This window comes from Centroberyx affinis, unplaced genomic scaffold (genome assembly GCF_046629955.1).
Source record: "Centroberyx affinis isolate AG114_WGS23_722 - 3 ecotype Tasmania unplaced genomic scaffold, CSIRO-AGI_Caff_v1 ptg002924l_1, whole genome shotgun sequence".
NCBI lineage: Eukaryota > Metazoa > Chordata > Actinopteri > Beryciformes > Berycidae > Centroberyx > Centroberyx affinis.
In genome coordinates, this window is record NW_027281046.1 from 17,327 (window position 1) to 36,236 (window position 18,910).

General features: G+C 42.1%; 3 protein-coding genes across 4 annotated transcripts; 1 reads left to right on the forward strand and 2 right to left on the reverse strand.

Moving 5' to 3' along the window:
- Positions 1 to 1,817: 1,817 nt before the first annotated feature.
- LOC139658541 (mitochondrial adenyl nucleotide antiporter SLC25A24-like) lies at positions 1,818 to 12,709 on the reverse strand. The gene is made up of 12 exons (XM_071536667.1): positions 11,957 to 12,709; positions 10,619 to 10,862; positions 7,993 to 8,116; positions 7,761 to 7,848; positions 6,447 to 6,558; positions 5,423 to 5,581; positions 5,018 to 5,163; positions 4,647 to 4,663; positions 4,496 to 4,587; positions 4,119 to 4,286; positions 3,869 to 4,019; positions 1,818 to 3,278 (listed from the first exon to the last, which is right to left on the reverse strand). Exons 2-12 carry the CDS (start codon positions 10,805 to 10,807, stop codon positions 3,055 to 3,057), a joined length of 1,470 nt encoding a protein of 489 aa, XP_071392768.1. The 5' UTR covers positions 10,808 to 10,862; positions 11,957 to 12,709; the 3' UTR covers positions 1,818 to 3,054.
- An 807-nt stretch (positions 12,710 to 13,516) lies between these two features.
- Positions 13,517 to 15,708, forward strand: LOC139658543 (regulator of G-protein signaling 5). The gene is made up of 5 exons (XM_071536670.1): positions 13,517 to 13,650; positions 13,791 to 13,859; positions 13,963 to 14,015; positions 14,881 to 15,044; positions 15,153 to 15,708. The coding sequence occupies exons 1-5, from the start codon at positions 13,607 to 13,609 to the stop codon at positions 15,318 to 15,320; spliced, it is 498 nt and encodes a 165-aa protein (XP_071392771.1). The 5' UTR covers positions 13,517 to 13,606; the 3' UTR covers positions 15,321 to 15,708.
- Positions 15,709 to 15,711: 3 nt separating this feature from the next.
- On the reverse strand, positions 15,712 to 17,752 carry cunh19orf53 (chromosome unknown C19orf53 homolog). 2 transcript variants are annotated; one of them, XM_071536672.1, is made up of 4 exons: positions 17,623 to 17,752; positions 16,941 to 16,996; positions 16,630 to 16,819; positions 15,712 to 15,940 (listed from the first exon to the last, which is right to left on the reverse strand). In XM_071536672.1, the coding sequence occupies exons 1-3, from the start codon at positions 17,711 to 17,713 to the stop codon at positions 16,673 to 16,675; spliced, it is 294 nt and encodes a 97-aa protein (XP_071392773.1). In that variant the 5' UTR covers positions 17,714 to 17,752; the 3' UTR covers positions 15,712 to 15,940; positions 16,630 to 16,672. The 2 variants fall into 2 exon arrangements, with proteins under 2 accessions (XP_071392773.1, XP_071392772.1); XM_071536671.1 differs by having other exon boundaries at positions 15,722 to 16,819.
- Between the last annotated feature and the right edge of the window lie 1,158 nt (positions 17,753 to 18,910).

An 18,910-nucleotide genomic window follows, 5' to 3' on the forward strand; every position in this document is an offset into this window, starting at 1 on the left:
TACAATAAGGGTACACTAACTAACCCATAATTAACAGTTAACAAATGTGTAATTTACTAATGGTGTTCATGTTAACTAAGGTATTAATTTATACATTATTTAATAGTTTATAAAGATGACTATTAAATCATGTATAAATTAATACCTTAGTTAACATGAACACCATTAGTAAATGATTACCAGACAAATTAGTTAACTGCTTATTAAGCATTAACTAACCCTTAATTAATGTACCCTTATTGTAAAGTGTTACCAAATATATACACTGTATACTGTATATATCATCACGACCCAGGGAAGCAAGTAGCCTATTCAAGTCATTCATAAAATATTCATCATCATCATAGGTATGAATGGATGTTTATTCCTGTTTGTCTTAACGTTAACTACCTAACCCACAGGCCAAAAGGAGCAGCATTTAATTCAGGGTGAAGAGGATGAGGAGGTCAGACAGACATGACTGAGTTTGCCTTCTTCTCCACCTCCCTCTTCTATAGATCAAACTGCAAAGCTGGAATCCCATGCTTGCTGGTCACATTGAAGCCTATTTTTGGCAAGAGAATGTTTTGATTTGACACCAAGATGACCAAACCAGCAAATAAATCCAAAAGAGAGATACAAAAAAAAAAGAAAGATAAAGCTTTGTAAAACATCAAAGTCCTGTCCACTTGAAACTTGGCCAATTTTCCATTTCGCCAGTAGATACCACATGAAGACAATGGGGTTTGGTGCATGACCTCGATCATATTCATATTCACCATACTTAGTAATATATATATATATATATATATATATAATATAATGAATTCTAAAGTATAACATCCATCCCCCAATTGCAATAGGTAGGTAAAAAATGTCACAGTGTGAGTAAGATCTACATTTTGTGAGGGAGAGTGGGGAATGGCTTGGCTCCTGAACAATATATCTGATAAATAAAATAAAATAAACTTTCAAAGCATTTGAATCTAAACAATGGCTTAATGCATTTCATTCATGTAATGGCTAATAAAAAAATGATTTGCCAACAATAAATAGTTCACAATAGTCCACAGTTGCAGAAACACATGGAAAAGTAATGTCTGGCTCTTCAAAACACACCATCAATCAAAATTAATTGTGCTACTGTAGGGTCTTTAGCCTGCAGGCCCACGGTCCTGTGCAAATTTAAAAATTAATAAATATTAGTTAAATTTGTTTAATATAGGCTACTGTATCAAAGAAACTCCATAGGCTATTTCATCATATTCATTCATTCTGGGTTACTGGTGACTATATTCTATATAGAAACTTCTGATTAATCATATTTGTCATTGATCATTTCTGCATCTCAGGTGCCCCTTTTTCGATTCATTATGGTTGCACTGGCTTGGAAAAATCCTTGCCAAGAGGCATCCTTATCTGCATGTTCTGGAAAGATAAGATAAGATAGCACTTTATTGATCCAGGAAATTCAGGGAAGTAGAATTATTATTCCACTAAAGTAATATGATGTTGAGTTAACCCTTTGGAAGGGACAGATCCTGTTTGATTTATGTTCTTAGCTAAAGCTGCCCACATAGCTGCCAGTACACAACCTCCATAAGGGCAAAAGCACAAAAGGCAACAGGGCTGAGAAGTGTGACTTCTTGCTAAGCTGTGGCAGTCAATCAATGCTCTCATAGAGACCAAGAGTTAATATGAATGTAATGTTTTCTTTAGGCTATCTAGCCTACAGTCACCTCAATTAGCTGATACTTCTCTATATTATGTTAAGTTAATTAGGCATAAAATAAGCTACAAGAAAAACATAAATACTTCAGAGAAAAGCTTCATGGCATTATTTTAATTCAAGGCACCACCATGCATGCATTCATTTATGTATTCCATAATAAATATTACCAGATTTCAATTATGGTCAAATATTATGATCAAATAAAATTGTTCATTGGCATCAGGGAATTCATAATATAGACACAATTAAAGTTCAAACATAGTTTTAAACATGTATGTTGTGCACTCCTATGAAAAGGTTACCTTATGCAGAATACAGACACACACACACACATACATACACACGCACATCTTTCACTGTGTGTAGAAACACTCTTTATAGAATCAGAAGAATCAGAAATAAACACGCTGCAAGAGAGGTTTCAATTATTCCTCCAAGCATACAGTACTTTCCCCAACACCAGAGGGCTCAGTCAGATGGCTTTGACCATTTCACTCCTGTAAAATCTGAAGTCCTTTGGTGCTTTATGCAGTAGCCTAGTAATCCTTTCAGGAGAGAGAAGCTGACCACCTCTCTATTCCTCATCCTCTTTCACCGTTTCAGCTGTGTCCATGAGATCATTTGAGAGCTGAGATCAGCAATTGTCTGTTGTTCGTAGGCATGATTGTTTGTAACATTTGTTAAAGGCATGTCACTATAAGGACTTCCTAATTCTATAATTCCACTGGAGACCAGAGGAGTGGAGCTGCTGCAGGATTCCTTCATTCTGAGATGAAGAAATTGAGACGGAACCGCCTCCTGTCAATCCAAAGCATTCTCAATGCGCGACCTAATGATGCATGGGAGAAAAAGTCACGTTGTAATTTCTTCTTGTGGATTGTTCAGTACTGTAGGAATATAACATGGTTTCCAAATCTGGTCACACGCAGCACCTTTTATCTGTTGGTTCTCAAGCAAGTTCAAGCAAGTCCAGAAGTGCAGAAGCAGGGGAGCTAGTTGGTTAGCTTTCACATAAATGAACTGTTGGCATGCTTTGCATGCAATATATCACAGGTAACACTCATCATAGCAGCTGCCAGTTCAGGTGAGGTTTTCCAAACATCAAGCTTCCACACCAGAGTATACACTACTTGGATCCTATGGCGACGATAAAGGATCTGTTGTTCCATGGTTTCTTTTCTTTCCTATCCTCCCTACATCCTGCAAACTCAGGATTTATGTTCATAGGAGTTGCGTATTCAGTCATGGCCATGGTCCAAATCCAAGACCTCATGCATTCCCAACAGATTTGTATGTGCTTGTAGATGCAAGTCCCCACACCACACCACTCCAATCCCATATCCCTATCTATCCTTTTTTTCTTCCCCTGTCCCTCCCTTCCTGTCTTCGACTCCCACCCCCAGGACCTTCCTTGTGTATTCGTAGACGACGTAGGACATGCTGACAGCAGGGATGACTTTCAGCATGTTGGGTACGATTCCCCGGTAAAGTCCAGTCACGCCCTCCTGCATCACAATGTTCTGAAACATGTGCATCATGGACAGCTGTGGGCTGCCCTTCACTGAGGCTGAGGGGAGAAAGAGGGATCAGCTCCACCAACACATTTGTTCATTTTACAACACAAGCAACACGGCCTAACATCATGACAGGCTGACAAAATGCAAAGGCAATCACCAAAAGTCTGCGGTTTACAAGGATTGTAATCTGTTTCTGCACTGATGGCATGTCATTTTTTCTTTGTTTTTTCTGTTTCTTTGTACATATTGATACTTTCTATGAGCATACATATTGTGTGTTTGTGTGCTATATAGAAAAACGAATTTCCTACTTGGAAATTTCACATGAACGGCCTCCAAAGTCAGATGATTAAGTTGGAAACTGAGAAAATTTTGCTAACCGAGTTATAATGCAATGATGACCTTTTACCTTCTCAACAAGGCGAAAAAATCTAGTTTTTCAACAGTAAGAAAACACATAGATGCTCCTTTATTGCAAGTTTGTAGCTAGCCAGAATAACTCAACAACTGTTTGAATGATGTCTTCTGGGTTTGATTTTCCAACAAAATAGCACATGAATGCAACGCTGTTTAGCAGCCGACTTGGACGTCCCAGATGTTGGACTTTCCCATCAGCACATGAACGCACAGATATTCTCACCTTGTGCCTGCATGCGGGTGCGGATCAGCGCCAGTGGGTAACTGGCCAGCTGTCCACAGGTGCTGGAGATGGTGCCGCAGCCCACCAGCACCAGGACTCCTGGGTCAGCAGCTAGACTTCTGTTCCTGTGCAGCCAGGCATTCTTCAGAGTCTGGAGCACAGAGGGAGCGAGAAGGAGGTGAACAGTCTGGAGGTGTGTGCTGTATGAGTTGTGTGTGTGTGTGTTTGCGTGTGTGTGTGTCCCTCTGACCTCGTAGACAGCCAGGTCGATGCCAGCATAAGGGACGATGCCCAGCATGTTGGGTATGTAGCCCTTGTAGAAGGCCCTGACTCCTTCTCTCTGTAGGATCTGCTTGGCACAGTCTGCTATTCCAGAGTACTGGCCCGTCTTCCTTAAGGTGAGACGGGTCTTCAGCACCTTGGAGGAAGAGGAGGAGGAGGAGGAGGAGAGATCAAAAGGAAACAGGGGGGTGAAGAAGAGGGATTGGAAGATGGAGAGAAAGGGAGGAGAAGAAACAGAAAAGAGTTCAGTCCAGTCCAAACCAGAAAGAGCATTTTCTTTACGCTGTCAATGTGTGTGTGTGTGTGTGTATGTGTATGTGTATGTGTGCGTTACCCTGGTATTACCTCCATCGGATAGATGGCTGTCTGAGCTGTGGCTCCAGCCAATGAGCCAGCAACAAACCTCTCATGAATCTTCAGACTTCCTGCCTCTTTACTGCCACGCATCACATGCTTGATCTACACAGAGTTATGGAGCAATGGAAAAAAATTAAGTAAAAATATTTTTGACAACTTTGGAAACATTTTCATTTTAAAAGCAAATGTGAGAGATGAATTTACGAAAATGGGTTATTGCAGAAAGGCAGAGACAGTTATATGATGACAGAAGGATGACAAATGATAATACTGACTGGTGAAACTGATGGGAAAGAAAGGAAGGGGTGGGCTGAAAAGTCGACCGGGGGAATAGATGAGAGGAGGGTAGAAAACAGTGAGCCCACAGGAAAAAATGATGATGAACAAATGACAATATCAAAAAAATAGGAGAGAGAGAGAGGGAGCATGAGATAGAGAGTGAGAGAAAGATTGAGGTAGTGATCAAGATGAGCAGAGGGGGATAAAGGAAAAGTCTCCAATCTACTCCACCTTTCTGTGAACTTGAGAGCAGTCTCCGGGGCAATTTTAAGAACATTGATTGCGTTGCCTCTCCACAGTGAGCCCAGCCCCCCCTCTTTCAACATGGACTGAAAACCGCTCAACACGTTCCCTTTAACAAAGGTGGAGCCGTGTACCTGGGAGAGCAGAGGGAGACAAGTTCATATCAAATGGATCCGGGACTTTGTGTAAAGCAGTACTTCTAATGGTCTCCAGGGGCTGAAGGTTCGTCAAGGCTCTCTTAAAGCTCTCTTTGTCATAGATCAAAAATGAGTTAGAAAACGTTCAGATATAAACATTAATTGGTGAATGATCCTTTGTTTGTGTGTGGTTCAGGCTGATTTGAGAGCTGAGATCACAGAGTCCACGACCGGGATCCAGTTGTCCCCGACTGACCTGGAGGAAGACTTTGAGGCGGTCCAAGGGAGCAGTTCCAGTTCGGGATACAGACCCGGCCATGGCCCCTGCCATCAGCTGCCGCCACACAAAGCCAGACTTCTTCTCCTGGTCTGAAAACTCATCCGGGACTGTCAGCTGCTCACCTATGTCCAACATCTAATGGAGCCATGGAGGGAGGGGTGAGAAGAATGAGGATGATAAGGAGAGGGTGAGGAAAGAAGTTTGGGTCCATCAGTCAGAGGTGAGACACTTCCTTCTCTACATGTGCACTATCACACTTTATCATGGTTTACAGCACTTGAGAAAATCATTTTCTACGAGTTGTGTCTGTTCTTTATTGAGCAGTATGTGATCAAATTAAGTAAAATTTCTATTATTGTTTTTTTTTTTTTTTTTTTTTTTAAAGGTGAGTGGGCAGTGGACTCCTTTCGTGTTTCTACTGTTTATTGAAAGTGGGAAGGTAGAAAGGGAGTCAGAGTAGAGGAGACACAGGTGGGAAAGATTAAATCCTAGGTCAGTGGCTCCAGAGGCAGGTCAGTTAACCACTCCACTATCTCTCTTTAACCATGACTCTTGATTACTTAAAAGCAAATTTTCCACACAGTTCCCATGATCCTCTTTGTGTATTCAGCAAAAATTACCTCATCGCCATTAATGCGCTGTGGGACTGCACCGAATTTGTACTTGTTTGGCAAGCATCACTTAACAGATGTTTGTGAGAAGTGCTTGGCTGCAGCTCAATGCTCTGAGCACTAACACATGCTAAGCTCTCAGCACCGTCAGAAACATGCAATGTGTCTTTACCATAGAAAATAATGACAAAAAGAAGCCTGCATGATAAAAGAGAGGACCTACGCCTTTGTGTTCCTCTACATGAAAAAGTGAAAAAGTTTGTAAATCAAGTAAGCCTTCTTTATAAGTTTTTTTTGAGGAGGACAATGTGTTTCCTTGTTCAAAGAGTGTGTGTGAGTGTGTGTGTATGTGTATGTGTGTATGTGTTTGTGTGTGTGTGTGACCTCACCATGGAGCGTTTCCAGTGGCGTGCCACATCCTCCATGTTATAGAGAGGGTTAAACAGGAAGTGGTCTCGCCACTCATTCCAGTCAATGGTCATGGTGCCGTCCTTGTCCATACTGGGTGACACACACACACACACACACACACACACAAGTTCTAAATTCCAGTGTAGAAAGTAGAATCACTAATGTAGACACAACGTTTGAGATGTTAGGAACTATGATTAGCTCACATGTGTGAGAAGTTGCTTCATGGTGATTTACGTCATGATTTTACCTGAGACTAGAATTGACAGAGTTTTAAGACATAAATGTTAAAAGTGTAGCGCTGACTCTAGCAATTGGGCAGAAACGGAGTCCAGGAAGCACAGTAAGCACTTAGACACAGCGTTATTGCAAGTGTAGGAAGGTCGTGAAAGTCTTTGCGCAACAAAACCAGCATGGAACAAAACAAGAACGTTAAAAAGAGGAAGCTGGTGATGGAGCAACTTTCTGCAGCTGAGCAGGGAAATGGATGAACTGGGAAAGGGTAATAAGGAAGAAGATTATTTGGAAAGAACTTGGAGGCTTCTAGGATTAGATTAATTATCAGAGCAACCATGATGTGCAGCCATCATCCCAAAACCTCAACCACTGGCTCCCCACGTGGCCTCTGTATTCAGAAACGATAACACTTAGATCATGTCTGGATGCAAAGTTAATTTTGCCCCAAGGATGATATTTACATAGCTATCTAAACTCTTTGAATATGAAAATATTTGGGTTGGACAAAGGTGATTAACTCCCATTTGCAACCACTAGTCAATACACACAGAAGAAACCAATCTGACAAGGCGGCCGCAGATCTACACAAATTCATCGCCTACAGCGGGGCTTTATATGATGAGTAGCGTCTCAGCTGTTGATATTAATTGTTACATGATAAAGCTTACTGTTTGCTGATAGAAATTTGCTTCCTGAACCATAAGCTATCCCTTTAGCCTATGATTATTGGTTTACATTTATTTCTGAACTACTGAGCAGGCTTGTTTCAGGCCAGGAGGGTGAGAGTCCCATGAGCCTATTGATGCTGAGGCCAGTGGCAAGGTGGGAAGTTATTGGCCTTCATGTTGTAAACTAGCATCTGTGCTGGGAGTGCTCACTTGATAATGTGAATGACAAACCCGCTCTCATCCATCTCTCTTTCCTCTAACATCCAAGCTAGGTTTCTACATACTGTGGATGGTCAGCCAAACAGCACGAGGGACAGTTACATTAGATCCTCATGTGTGTGTAACATGACACATGAGATATGAGACATCAAAACACTGATAACACACCTTAGCAATATCCTGGTGGCGTCCTCTAGACTGACGTCCACACCGACAGTGTGTAGAGAGTGCTGGATCTCCGACGCATCTATCTCACCTGCAAATATTCACCATTCACACACAGTAAGACAGAGGAAAAGACAGAAAAAAAGAGTATTGAGAAATTTTCAAAGTCTCTCAATGTATCAAGTTTCAAAGTGCCATCACTTATATCAGGTGTGTTTTGTGGGCTGCTACACACCGTCATTGTTCCTGTCCAGACTGCGGAACATAAGTCTGAGCTGTTTTTCATGGGTACGAAGATACTGGGTGAACTCCTCAAAGTCCAGCTCCCCATCCTGGTTGGTGTCACCTGCCTTCACTATCTGCAGGGAGAAGAGGCACAGGTAGAAGGGTGAGAGAGAGAGAGGGAGAGAGAGAGAGAGAGAGAGAGAGAGAGAGAGAGGAGAGAGAGAGAGAGAGAGAGAGAGAGAGAGAGAGAGAGGGAGTGAGAGAGAGAGAGAAAGAGTCCCCTCTGCCAGCTGGTCCTGCAGCTCACTGCTCCGCCTCAGGACAGCGCTCAGGACAGACCTCAGTCCATCTGGCCCAACAAAATTATAAGAAAACAAAAAGAAAAATATGAAACATATTGGAGAACTGACACAATCCAAAAGCAGAATAGAAACTTATTTGGCCCTAAACAGACAGTACACGATGGCAGATTACCTGACCATCATGACTGAGAAAAAACGGAGAAAATCCTTGACAAGATACAGACTCAGTGAACACAGCCTGGCTGCAGAAACAGGCTGACACCGGCAGACCTGGCAACCCAGAGAGGAGCGGCTGTGTTCACTCTGCTCACAGGCAGAGGTGGAGACAGAGCTGCACTTCCTCTTGCTCTGTGCAAACTATGCAGGAATCAGAGATCTCTACCTCCCCAAATTCAAATCAATATGCACAGATTTTGAAAACCTCCCATCAAATGAAAAACTCCAATACCTACTAGGAGAGAAAAAGGAGTGCGCCACTACTGTAGCCACTCACTGTCTCACAGGAGACACACTGACACTGTCACATATTTATTGAAATTGATCGACTGTTAATTAATTGTTGTATATTTGTTGACATATCAATTGTAGATTTAAGTTTGATTACTGTTATTTGAACTTGTTGACTTTGCTTTGGCAATATGTCCTTTTGTATTTCATGCCAATAAAGCACCTTGAATTGAATTGAATTGAATTTTTTGAGTCAGTATAAAAAGAAAATCAGATAGGATCATTCTGATCCAGATGCCAGAACATTACAGAATCCAGATTTACCCATTTATACAAAACTCTATCTTGCCATCTGTTGGTCAAGTAATGTTACAACATGTTATTTAGCCAAAAAGACATGAGCAACTGTATAAAATACAGTTGGTATGTTACATTTATGCACTTATCTGTACAACAATGCATTAGAATTCAAAGACAAACTGAAAACAAAAAAAATCAAAACAAAACCGATTTAACCCATTTCTCTTCAAACTGTTTTCATTCAGTTTGAAAAATAAAGGCTGACTTGAACGTCTCTCATTGGTAAATCCTACTGCAATGGTGGCAGTTGGTGTGAGACTGAAGGTTTGAAGGTTTTGTTCATTTAATGAAATGTAAACATTAAGTACTATTTTTATTTTTATTTTCAAGATGTATAGGCCATATTTTTCCAACATGCTCAACAGTTACATCACAATTTCTTGGTTATACAAATGTGGCAGAGATCCAGAAAAAGATCTGAAATAAGGATTACAATACAGGCAAAACCAATAAGAAACAGCACAAAATGTCGACAATTTGGACAACGATCCATACAAGTAAGGATATGAAGAGTTGGATAGTGTATGACTGAGTGACGGGGAGGTAAAGGTTAGCTTTCTCATCTTACAAAGTCCCGTCCCTCATACTAAAATAGACAACATGCTGTCCTGTGCATGTGTGCACACAAATACACAGACGCTAGACAGAGGGAGAGAAAGGGAGAGTGTGTGTGTGAGGGAGTGAGAGAGTGATAAGGAGAAAGAGCGAGAGAGAGAGAGCCTGCTGCATGACTCACACTCTTCTTGCCAATACAAACAGTCTCGGACAGACAGGGAGGAGGGAGCGAGACTGTGTGTATTCATAATAAAGTTATGCTGTTGATGTTCTCAGGTGCTGCTATTGTACCAACAGCAGGACTTCTGATTGGGAACATCAAGGATGTTCCAGATAATGGAAAACAGAAAGGATCTAACAGTGCAGAGTGACCATAAAGCACGAACAATTACCAGGCAATGAATATGCAATGACTAGCAGTTGACAAGCAGTGAGTTTTCCTTGAATGACCTAAATGTTTAGCTACGTTGATTACATTTAAGTCAACAAGCCATTCCATTTGATGTTTAATGTGGCACAAATAGTGGCACTGCCATTAGTTAGCATTTGAATGGTTACTTTTCTGTCTCAGAAGAAGAGAGGAAAGAAGAGGAGAGGAGAGGAGAGGAGAGGAGAGAAGAGAAGAGGAGAGAAGAGGAGAGGAAAGAAGAGAAGAAGAGAGAGGAGAGAGAAGAGGAGAGGAGAGCAGAGAAGAAGAGAGCAGAGAAGAGAAGAGAAGAGAGGAGAAGAGAAGGGGGAAAAGAGAGGAGAGGAGAGGGAGAGAAGAAGAGTGAAGAAGAGACAGGAGGAGAGGCGATATAGGTCCACCACTTCAGTAGACTAGAGGGAAATCCTTGTGAACTCCCTCTCTCTCTCTCACACACACACACACGCACGCACACACACACACACACACACACACACACACACACAACAGATAACCCCCTCCCTTGCGGTGGGAGGCAGCAGGGAGGAGTGATATAAAGCTCTTACCCTCTCCACTGAGCCCCTGGAAAGCCCTCGGGCCGCCAGTCCCGCCCGCAGCTCGAAGATGTCGATGCGTCCGTCCTTGTTGAGGTCCAGCTGATTGAACAGCTTGGCCCACCTCTCCTCCCTCCCCTGGTCTGGACCACCGCTGTCCTGGCTGGACGCCCGGGGGACCCGAGCCCCTTGGGGTCCCATACCTGGTGCCGGTTAGGTCAGCTGGTGGGATGCAGGGGCGTCAATTCACCAAAGCCTATCAGAGAATGGCAAAGTCCCTGCAGCTGATATTCAATCATGGTGAAATCATTCTAATTTTTGTAAAACTGCTGCTATATCAACACAAATATCCATCATAGCATATTGATGAATCTGGGTGCTATATTTGATCTTTTTTATTTATCTCATTCATTTTCAAAAACTTTCAAAGATTTTTTTCTCAAAAGAATTTTTAAGGCCTGTGGGAGCACTGAATAACATTTAGCACCAAAGCCATCTACAGCCTCCACTAAATTTCAGAGTGGCAGTAACTGACATTACTATGTGAGCAACCCTTTATGTTATTACGTAGTAATGACTGGAAATAATAATAGTAATATCCATTGTTCTAGCATTAAAATGACTGGTAACTACTGAGTAATAAAAAAAAATGTGTTTTTTACTGGGCTGGGCCTGTTCTGGGATTTCTGTTGTTTTCTGTTGTTATTTCTGTAGAGTTGGTATGGAGTATGTTTGTATCTGAATATTGTACATAGTCAGTACTGGTATGTATTTTCTAAAATATGTAATATATTGTTGTATGCACTCACACATTATAAGCAAATGAAAACCTAATGAAAAAACATTGTTTCTGCACAGGTGTCGTCACTTTCTATAATGAATGTCCCTTCCCCCTGTGGAAGATAAATCAATACAGTGTGTTTCTTCTTTCTTCAGCTAGTTTATCCTTCGCCTCAAGCGCCTTAAGAAGTTTTCAAAAGTGTGTGCCAGTGCCACTTACTAATACAATTACTGGTGAAAGCACCTTTTTAATTTGTATATTAATCAGTAATTACCACTCATTCTAATGCTATAACTAGTTATTACATCTAGTTTACTTGCTTATTACTTAGTTATTTCCAGTAATTACTCCGTAATTAATGGTTTGTAATTTAAAGGGTTACCATGTGGCCAGTGTGATAGATCATTAGACCTGTCACCAGACTAATTTGCACATACTACTAGAGTAACCTGAATGCTCCCGTGATGTTTAGCCTATTTACTAGATAGGGCTTCCAAATAGGCTAAATGTCTGAGCGGGTTTACTCTCCATTATAATAACAGAAACTGCAAGATGAAATTCTGACTCACTTAATGCAGCGCCACATCTTGGCATACCGAGTCGATACGGTCCATGGTGGGCTGCAGGGCGGATTTAGGACTGGAGAGGAATCCGGGTCGGGTGTCCAGTAGGCTGGATCTGGATCAGTCAGGAAACCGGATTTGATACCGGACAGAAGTGAGTCCGCTCCCTCCGGGTTCAGGCTCAGTGTTTACAATTCAAATCAACATGCTCGTGCGTCTCGTAACTTTTTACTTCGACGTTTCTTGAGGAACCAGGAAGCGAGGGAAGGCGACTCCTCTCCTCAACTCAGTTTGCCCGAGCTGAACCGGACCCTTCGTGGGTGTAAATGCCGACCGACCGTCCGTCAGTAACGTGAATCCGGTGTCAGGTTCATGTATGCAGCGCTATACTCTCTGCAACCGGCGGTAACATATGCGCTTCGATCCGCAGACCGAGCCAAAGGGAGAAATCATTAGGCGGCAAATGACCGATCAATACTCTGTACATGTGTGTGACATTGCGCCAGCTGTTCGCGTGAGCCACTTATAAATAAATACGGATAGATAATCTGGGTCTGCAAGATAATCTGGAGGCATATTATGCAGCGTGTCCTTGTTTCTTCCTCGTGTCCTCCTACACCTTCTCTGTTTCCTTCTTCACACCAACAGCCTGCTGGTCTGGAAAGTCGCACTGAAGAGTGGGATTTTGAGTCTGCGCCTTGCATCGTGACTGTGTTTACCGACTACAGATATGAAAAGCATGGTTTTATTAGACAAATTGGCCCGGTAAATCACTTTAATTAATGTATAATCAATTGAAACGGGGCGGATAGAAGTCACCTTTGGATCTCCCTCAAGCCTCCTATAAATCACACTGTTCGGACAAATTCAGGGTGTAAACTACATCTTCAGTAAACTCTCTCTCTCTCTCTCTCTCTCTCTCTCTCTCTCACACACACACACACACACACACACACACACACACACACACACACACACGCACACACACACACACACACACTTCCTATCCCCAACACTTAATTCTAATTTTAACCTAACCCTAACAACAGCCCCTTAAAGATGTGAGGAAAGGCCAAAATGATCTCACCTCACAGAAATACGTCCTCACTCTGAAGGTTTAAATCTCAAATTGGTTCTCACATATAGAAGTACAGGAACATGAACACACACACACACACACAATTGCACTTCTATCTCTCCCACTCAGAGATGAGTGATGTTACCTGCCCACCTGCTCCTCACTCATCAAGTCTTTCTCTTCTAGATATTACTCTACAAGCTCTATTTTTTTTTTACTAATGATCCCTGACCACACACACCTGAAATCCCCTTGGTGTAATTTCCCTATTGTATGCCCTGCCTTGTTTTGTCCCACCTGTGAACAGATGGGACAGCTCAGCACCAGCGGGCCCACATGGCCTGTGAGCACGTACACCAGCCCTCTTACTCAACTGCCCATTCATCTCTATTCATCTCCCATCATCTGTGCACCTGCTGCCGTGTGGGCAGACCGACAGATCAGGTATATAAGAGCAGCACACTGTGGTCTGGGAGGTTGACGAAGCAGGAAAAACACAGAATAAATACTGTGACCGACTACAGTTAGGTCTGTTCATCCTTCCGTTTTCTCTTTCCAGGTTTTCTACGACTACATCAATGTGCAAGGGCTTGTCCTCCCTGCCCTCCTCATGCCTGGAGAAGTGAGTATGGAAGTGGGTCATAATAAAGTTTTGTATGTGAACAAGTGATTTGCTAATTACAAAGCTAGTAATATGCCACGAATGTTAAAAAGGTGCTGTATGCAGAGCCTGGTGTGATTTTATGTGCCGGTGTATTTTAGGGCAAAGGAGATGCGGGTGAAGTTGAGCCACCTGGCCGAGAAGCAGGACTGGACACACCTCAAACACAAGTAGACCTACAGAAATCCACATTTCAAATGCATATTAAATCCGCTCATCTCTTATATTATCACAGCAACACCGGATTCTGACTGTTTCTCTCTCTTCTCTCAGATCTCACGATGAAAAGGCTCTTCAGGACCTGGAGTCTCTGCTCAACAGCAAGAGTAAGACCTCGATTTCCCTTTCTTTCATCTCTTTCTTCTCTATTTCCACTCTCATTCATTACCTATTCTAAAAATAAGAAGCTATTGGTAGGCATTTTTATTCAAAGTGCCTTCCATGTCCCATGAGTACGTACATTTAGATGGTCCCAGTGGAAAAGAAACACCTAATCTGGGCAGTCCTAGTATGTAACAGGTAGAGTTACATATACAGCTTGTACTATTTATAATGTCTGCACAAATCTGTGTACTACAACACTAAAGCTTCAGGAACTACTGTATGTCCACTCTCCAAAAGTCTCAGAACTATTTTATGCAGCATTAATGCATAAAATATGCAGCAGGAGTTGTTGTGATACTCAATTCTGTTGTCTAATTAATTATAAAAAGCAAATAATTAAAATCTCTCACAAAAAGAAATCTGAAACCAATCAAAGAATATTATTTGTATATTTAAGTTATATCATACTTTATATTACCATGCAGTTCATTTTGATGAACACAACAATTTGATTATTTAAGATGATTTTACACGTTCGCAGATATCGTTATATAGGGATATCGAAACAATTGATTAGGGATTGGCAATTTATTACATTAATTTTGTCAACATCGGCCATTCCTGCATGCAGTCCCATCCTACCCAGTGCATCTATCTCACGTTGCGTTGCCCAAAACGCTCTGCTGGACCCTCACCTGCAATTGCACCCTGAACCTACTGCATGCCGTGCTACCTAAACGCACAAAGTGCTATGTGCATAATGTATAAATGTCTGTATGTAGAGCGATATGTATTATGTACCGTCTATTCTCTGCCCACGCACTGAATGTGAGGTCCTGTTGTCCCTGTATCCCCCTTCTCTCCTAGGCGGTCTGCAGGCGTTCCGCTGGTTCCTGCGTTCAGAGTTCAGTGAGGAGAACCTGGAGTTCTGGCTGGCCTGCGAAGACTACAGGGTTTCCCCCTCACGCCTGCAGAGGGCCAAGGCCAGCACCATCTACAGCCAGTTCATCACCCCCGACGCCCCACAGGAGGTTAGTGTAGGGAGGAGGGGGATGCGAAAGGAACACTGGAGACATAAGGAAGCGTGAGGAACACTCTGTCACCTGGAGCTTTGTTCACATTGTGTTTTTTCCTCTCAGGTGAACTTGGACGCTGAGACCCGCGAGGCTCTGCTGGGTGTGATGGACTCTCCGGCGGCGGACACGTTCAGCAAGGCCCAGCAGAGAATCTACAACCTGATGGCCAAAGACTCGTTCCCTCGCTTCCTGCGCTCCGCTCACTGTGTGGAAACCATCAAGGCTTCGTAGACACACTGGCAGTTAGTACCAAATAACAGTTTATTATCACAGACTTGCATTAGAAGTAAGTGCTGATGAATCTGTGTTGTATGACATGTTGATTGTATTTTGTCGTCTTTAACAAGTAGCTTGTTTTATAATTTATTTTCATATGGTAGGATTGTTCTTGTGTATTGTATACAGGAATGCATGCTCTGTTGTTGTAACTGAGTTGTAGGTAAAGTTGAATATTGTAATTCAGAAAGTGCTACCTGAGACATGATGTAATATATGTGGAAACTCTCATAGGCTCCGAATTATGAAGCTATATTATTGACGCAACAGAACTATAACAGGAACTCTGAATTGCATAACTTGCAAGTGATATCCACAAAGGAATCAAATAAATACCTCATGAAAGAACTTATGTTTATAGTATTTAATACATAAATACACTATTTTGTAAACAGAAGCTTGCTAAAGTTGCACTGGTGTAGCCTGGGTGAAAGGGTTTGTTAACAGTAAAACCAAGTAGCTCAAATGGTGTTCACCCTTATCACTGGCTGGTGCGCTCAGTCACAAAGCCGGTCTGTTGGGCCCGTCCTTGACAGACAGCCACAGCAAAGTGCTGGCCTTGAGACATTTAACACCTGCAGCAAAGGATCATGGGAGTTTTAACAGTCAATAGAAAAGAGGGAGAAACCTGTACAAACACAGGCAGAACACACCACAGTGTGCATGTACAGTGTTCTGCAGAGATACCCTGATCATGTTGAACTTGCTTTGTGAAACAGGCTACTGATACTTCTCTGACATACATACATACATCGAGTCAAACATCATGTCAAACTAATCTTTCTCTCATCTTTACTCTTATTCATCGTTCTCTGTACAGTGGCGTCAATACAAAACACAGTGATAGAAACATTTTTTTTTTAAAAGTATGACCCAAAGCTCATATCAAAATATGCTATCTTAAGTCCATTCTTTTTTGAATGAGGACCTCTATGAAAGCAAGCCAACAAGTCAGAAACTCCATGTGGTTCCTTTAAGTCCTGTGGTGCCCCCCACTGGAGGTTTTTGCCATAATTTCATGACCCAATGCTACATATCATTTCCAGAAGATCTTGTCTGTTGCTTTCAGTCTTTCTTTGTAATTTGACAGACTCCTAAAAACAGCATAGAGCCAAGAATGAAGCAGACTAGTTCTATAATAACTACGCCTGTACCCATCTCAAACATTTGGGAATCAAAAACAAGAGGACAGCTGACATCTTATTGGAATTATATATGTAGCTCATTAACCCCATTTGAATTTAGCAGCTTTGTGTTGCAATACCATCAGACTCAGGCCTGGCAGGCGTGCCGTCGTGTGTCTGGCCCTATTTGGAGCTGGATCCTGGACGAGGGCCTCCTGGGGCGCCTTTACCTTCGGGCCCCTTGAGCACACTCAGCCGCTTGTGGAGGGAGGAGCTGGCCCTCTGGGTCACCTCCTGCTCAATCTTGTTCCTGATGGCAACCTCAAGTCCCTTCAAGGAACAACAGGGGAAGTCATGTTAATGTTAAGTTATTGATCAAGCTCACTGATGTATTCATTCTTTTCTACCAGAACGAAAACTGCCACTGTCACTTTCTTATAGTTCTTCTTACCTTCTTCAGCTTCTGTTGCTGAACCACCTGAGTCTTTTTGGGCATGATGACCCTCCCTGTTGAATAGAAATAAACAAGTTGAGTTAAACCCAGAGCATAATACTAAACTTTCCAATTGCCATTACCAATTGTTTATGTGAACTGAAAGTGAACTGATAAACACAAACTTATAAAGCAAAAGTCTGTCCTAAAACAGATACCATGTCTTTTAGTTTGAGTTTAAATGAATTCAAATGAATGTCTAATTTCAATCTCCATAGTGTATCAATTCACAGAATATATTCTGTGATTAATTTTAAACTTATACTTCTTTGGATTTATTTAGTCGTTGGTTTTATTGCTGATTCAATAACGGTTTAAATATCCTCCCATGCACGCGACGGAAACATTGACAGCCATGCATTTTTAGAGGAGGGGATGTTAATGTTGTTTACGCTTTCCTTGTCATTTCAGCTGGACATATGTTCGTCGCTAAATTTGTCAACGTTGACAGATTACTCACACTAGTAACGTACTCTGCAGTTTCCAAACCTTAACGACTCACTCAAGCAGATTGGAACCTTTGCTAATCCCTATTTGAGCCAACATGGCCCCTGCCACGCACGTTGTTGCTTCTTGAATATCAGTTTGAATGCCTTTTTCGCTGAGTAAATGAAAAACTACTGAGACATTTGATACATACCTCCTTTCTTGGGTCCTTTCTGCTTGTGTTGTTGGGGTTTCTTTGAACCCCCGGGACGCTGCGCTTTGAACTTGTGTTTACCTTGAGCCATTTTGCGAGCCTACTGAACCCGGAAACAGACCGCCTATACTTCTTCTTCTTCTGCTGCTGCTTCTCTGTCTTGTTCTACGGCCGTTGGCATCCATCGTGAAGGTGCATCACCGCCCCTACTGCTCCGGAGTGTGGTTCAGGTATTATCTATACCAACCTTTTTCATATCAAGGACCCCTAATTTAGTCCACATTAGAGCCACGGACCCTCATTTGATGAGATTTTGTCTCACAGACCCAAATCTTAGATTTTTTTTAGTGCTAAATATGATTTTGTCCAGAATTCCAAGACTATCTGTATTGTAGGTAGAGAGATAATGGTGAAACTACGACCGAAATAGTCACTCTTATACATTCTTGTGTTAACTTCTTGTTAATGAAATTATACTTCAGTTTAGCAATTCATCAGTTTGGTGGGGACCCCCTAGAACCCCCTCAAGGTCCCCGGACCCCACGTTGAGAACCATTGATCTATAGGCTACCACATACCATGATCTATACCCAATAACAAACATACTATTATTAAGTTTGCTCAATAACTGCTTGAGTGTAAACTCCTTGATACCATGCAGCTTTATTCACTTTCGCCTTCAACAGCCTTTCATACCTAGAAGATCTAATAATAGACAAACAACTGACTGCACTGTTTCTTGGTCCTGACACAAAGTCTGCTGTGTGCTAGCCTTAACATAGTGATAATGTCTTCCTCTTTCCATGTTGCTGCCCATACTATTTCCCGTGCTAACCTTGTCTTGAATTTGATATAAATGCCTTGTCTCTGCATCACAGTGATTTTGCCATTTCCACATTGATTTCCTCCACATCACTCCTTTTGCTTCTGCTTTACAGATGTAAATCCACATCTACCACCACCTCCCGTATGGAGGCTTGCTTTAGCCAGGCTGTCCTCATTTCCCAACATCCCAACATGTGCTGCCCATTCTTCTTCATTATCTCTTTAACTTTCCAGAGAAGCTGAAGTGCACTGCTGACATCCACCAGTCGAAAAAAAAAAAAAGAATTGAATTAGGCCTCATCATTTATACTCGAAGCCGGTGGAAGGTAAAAATAGAACTTTCTCCTCTACCAGTTGGTGCTTATCAAGGCGGCTTGATAAAGTTTTCAAAGAAGAAGAAACCCCTAATTTCCATCACTCGCTGTTCACTCTTTATAGTGTATTTACCCCACATTACACCCCA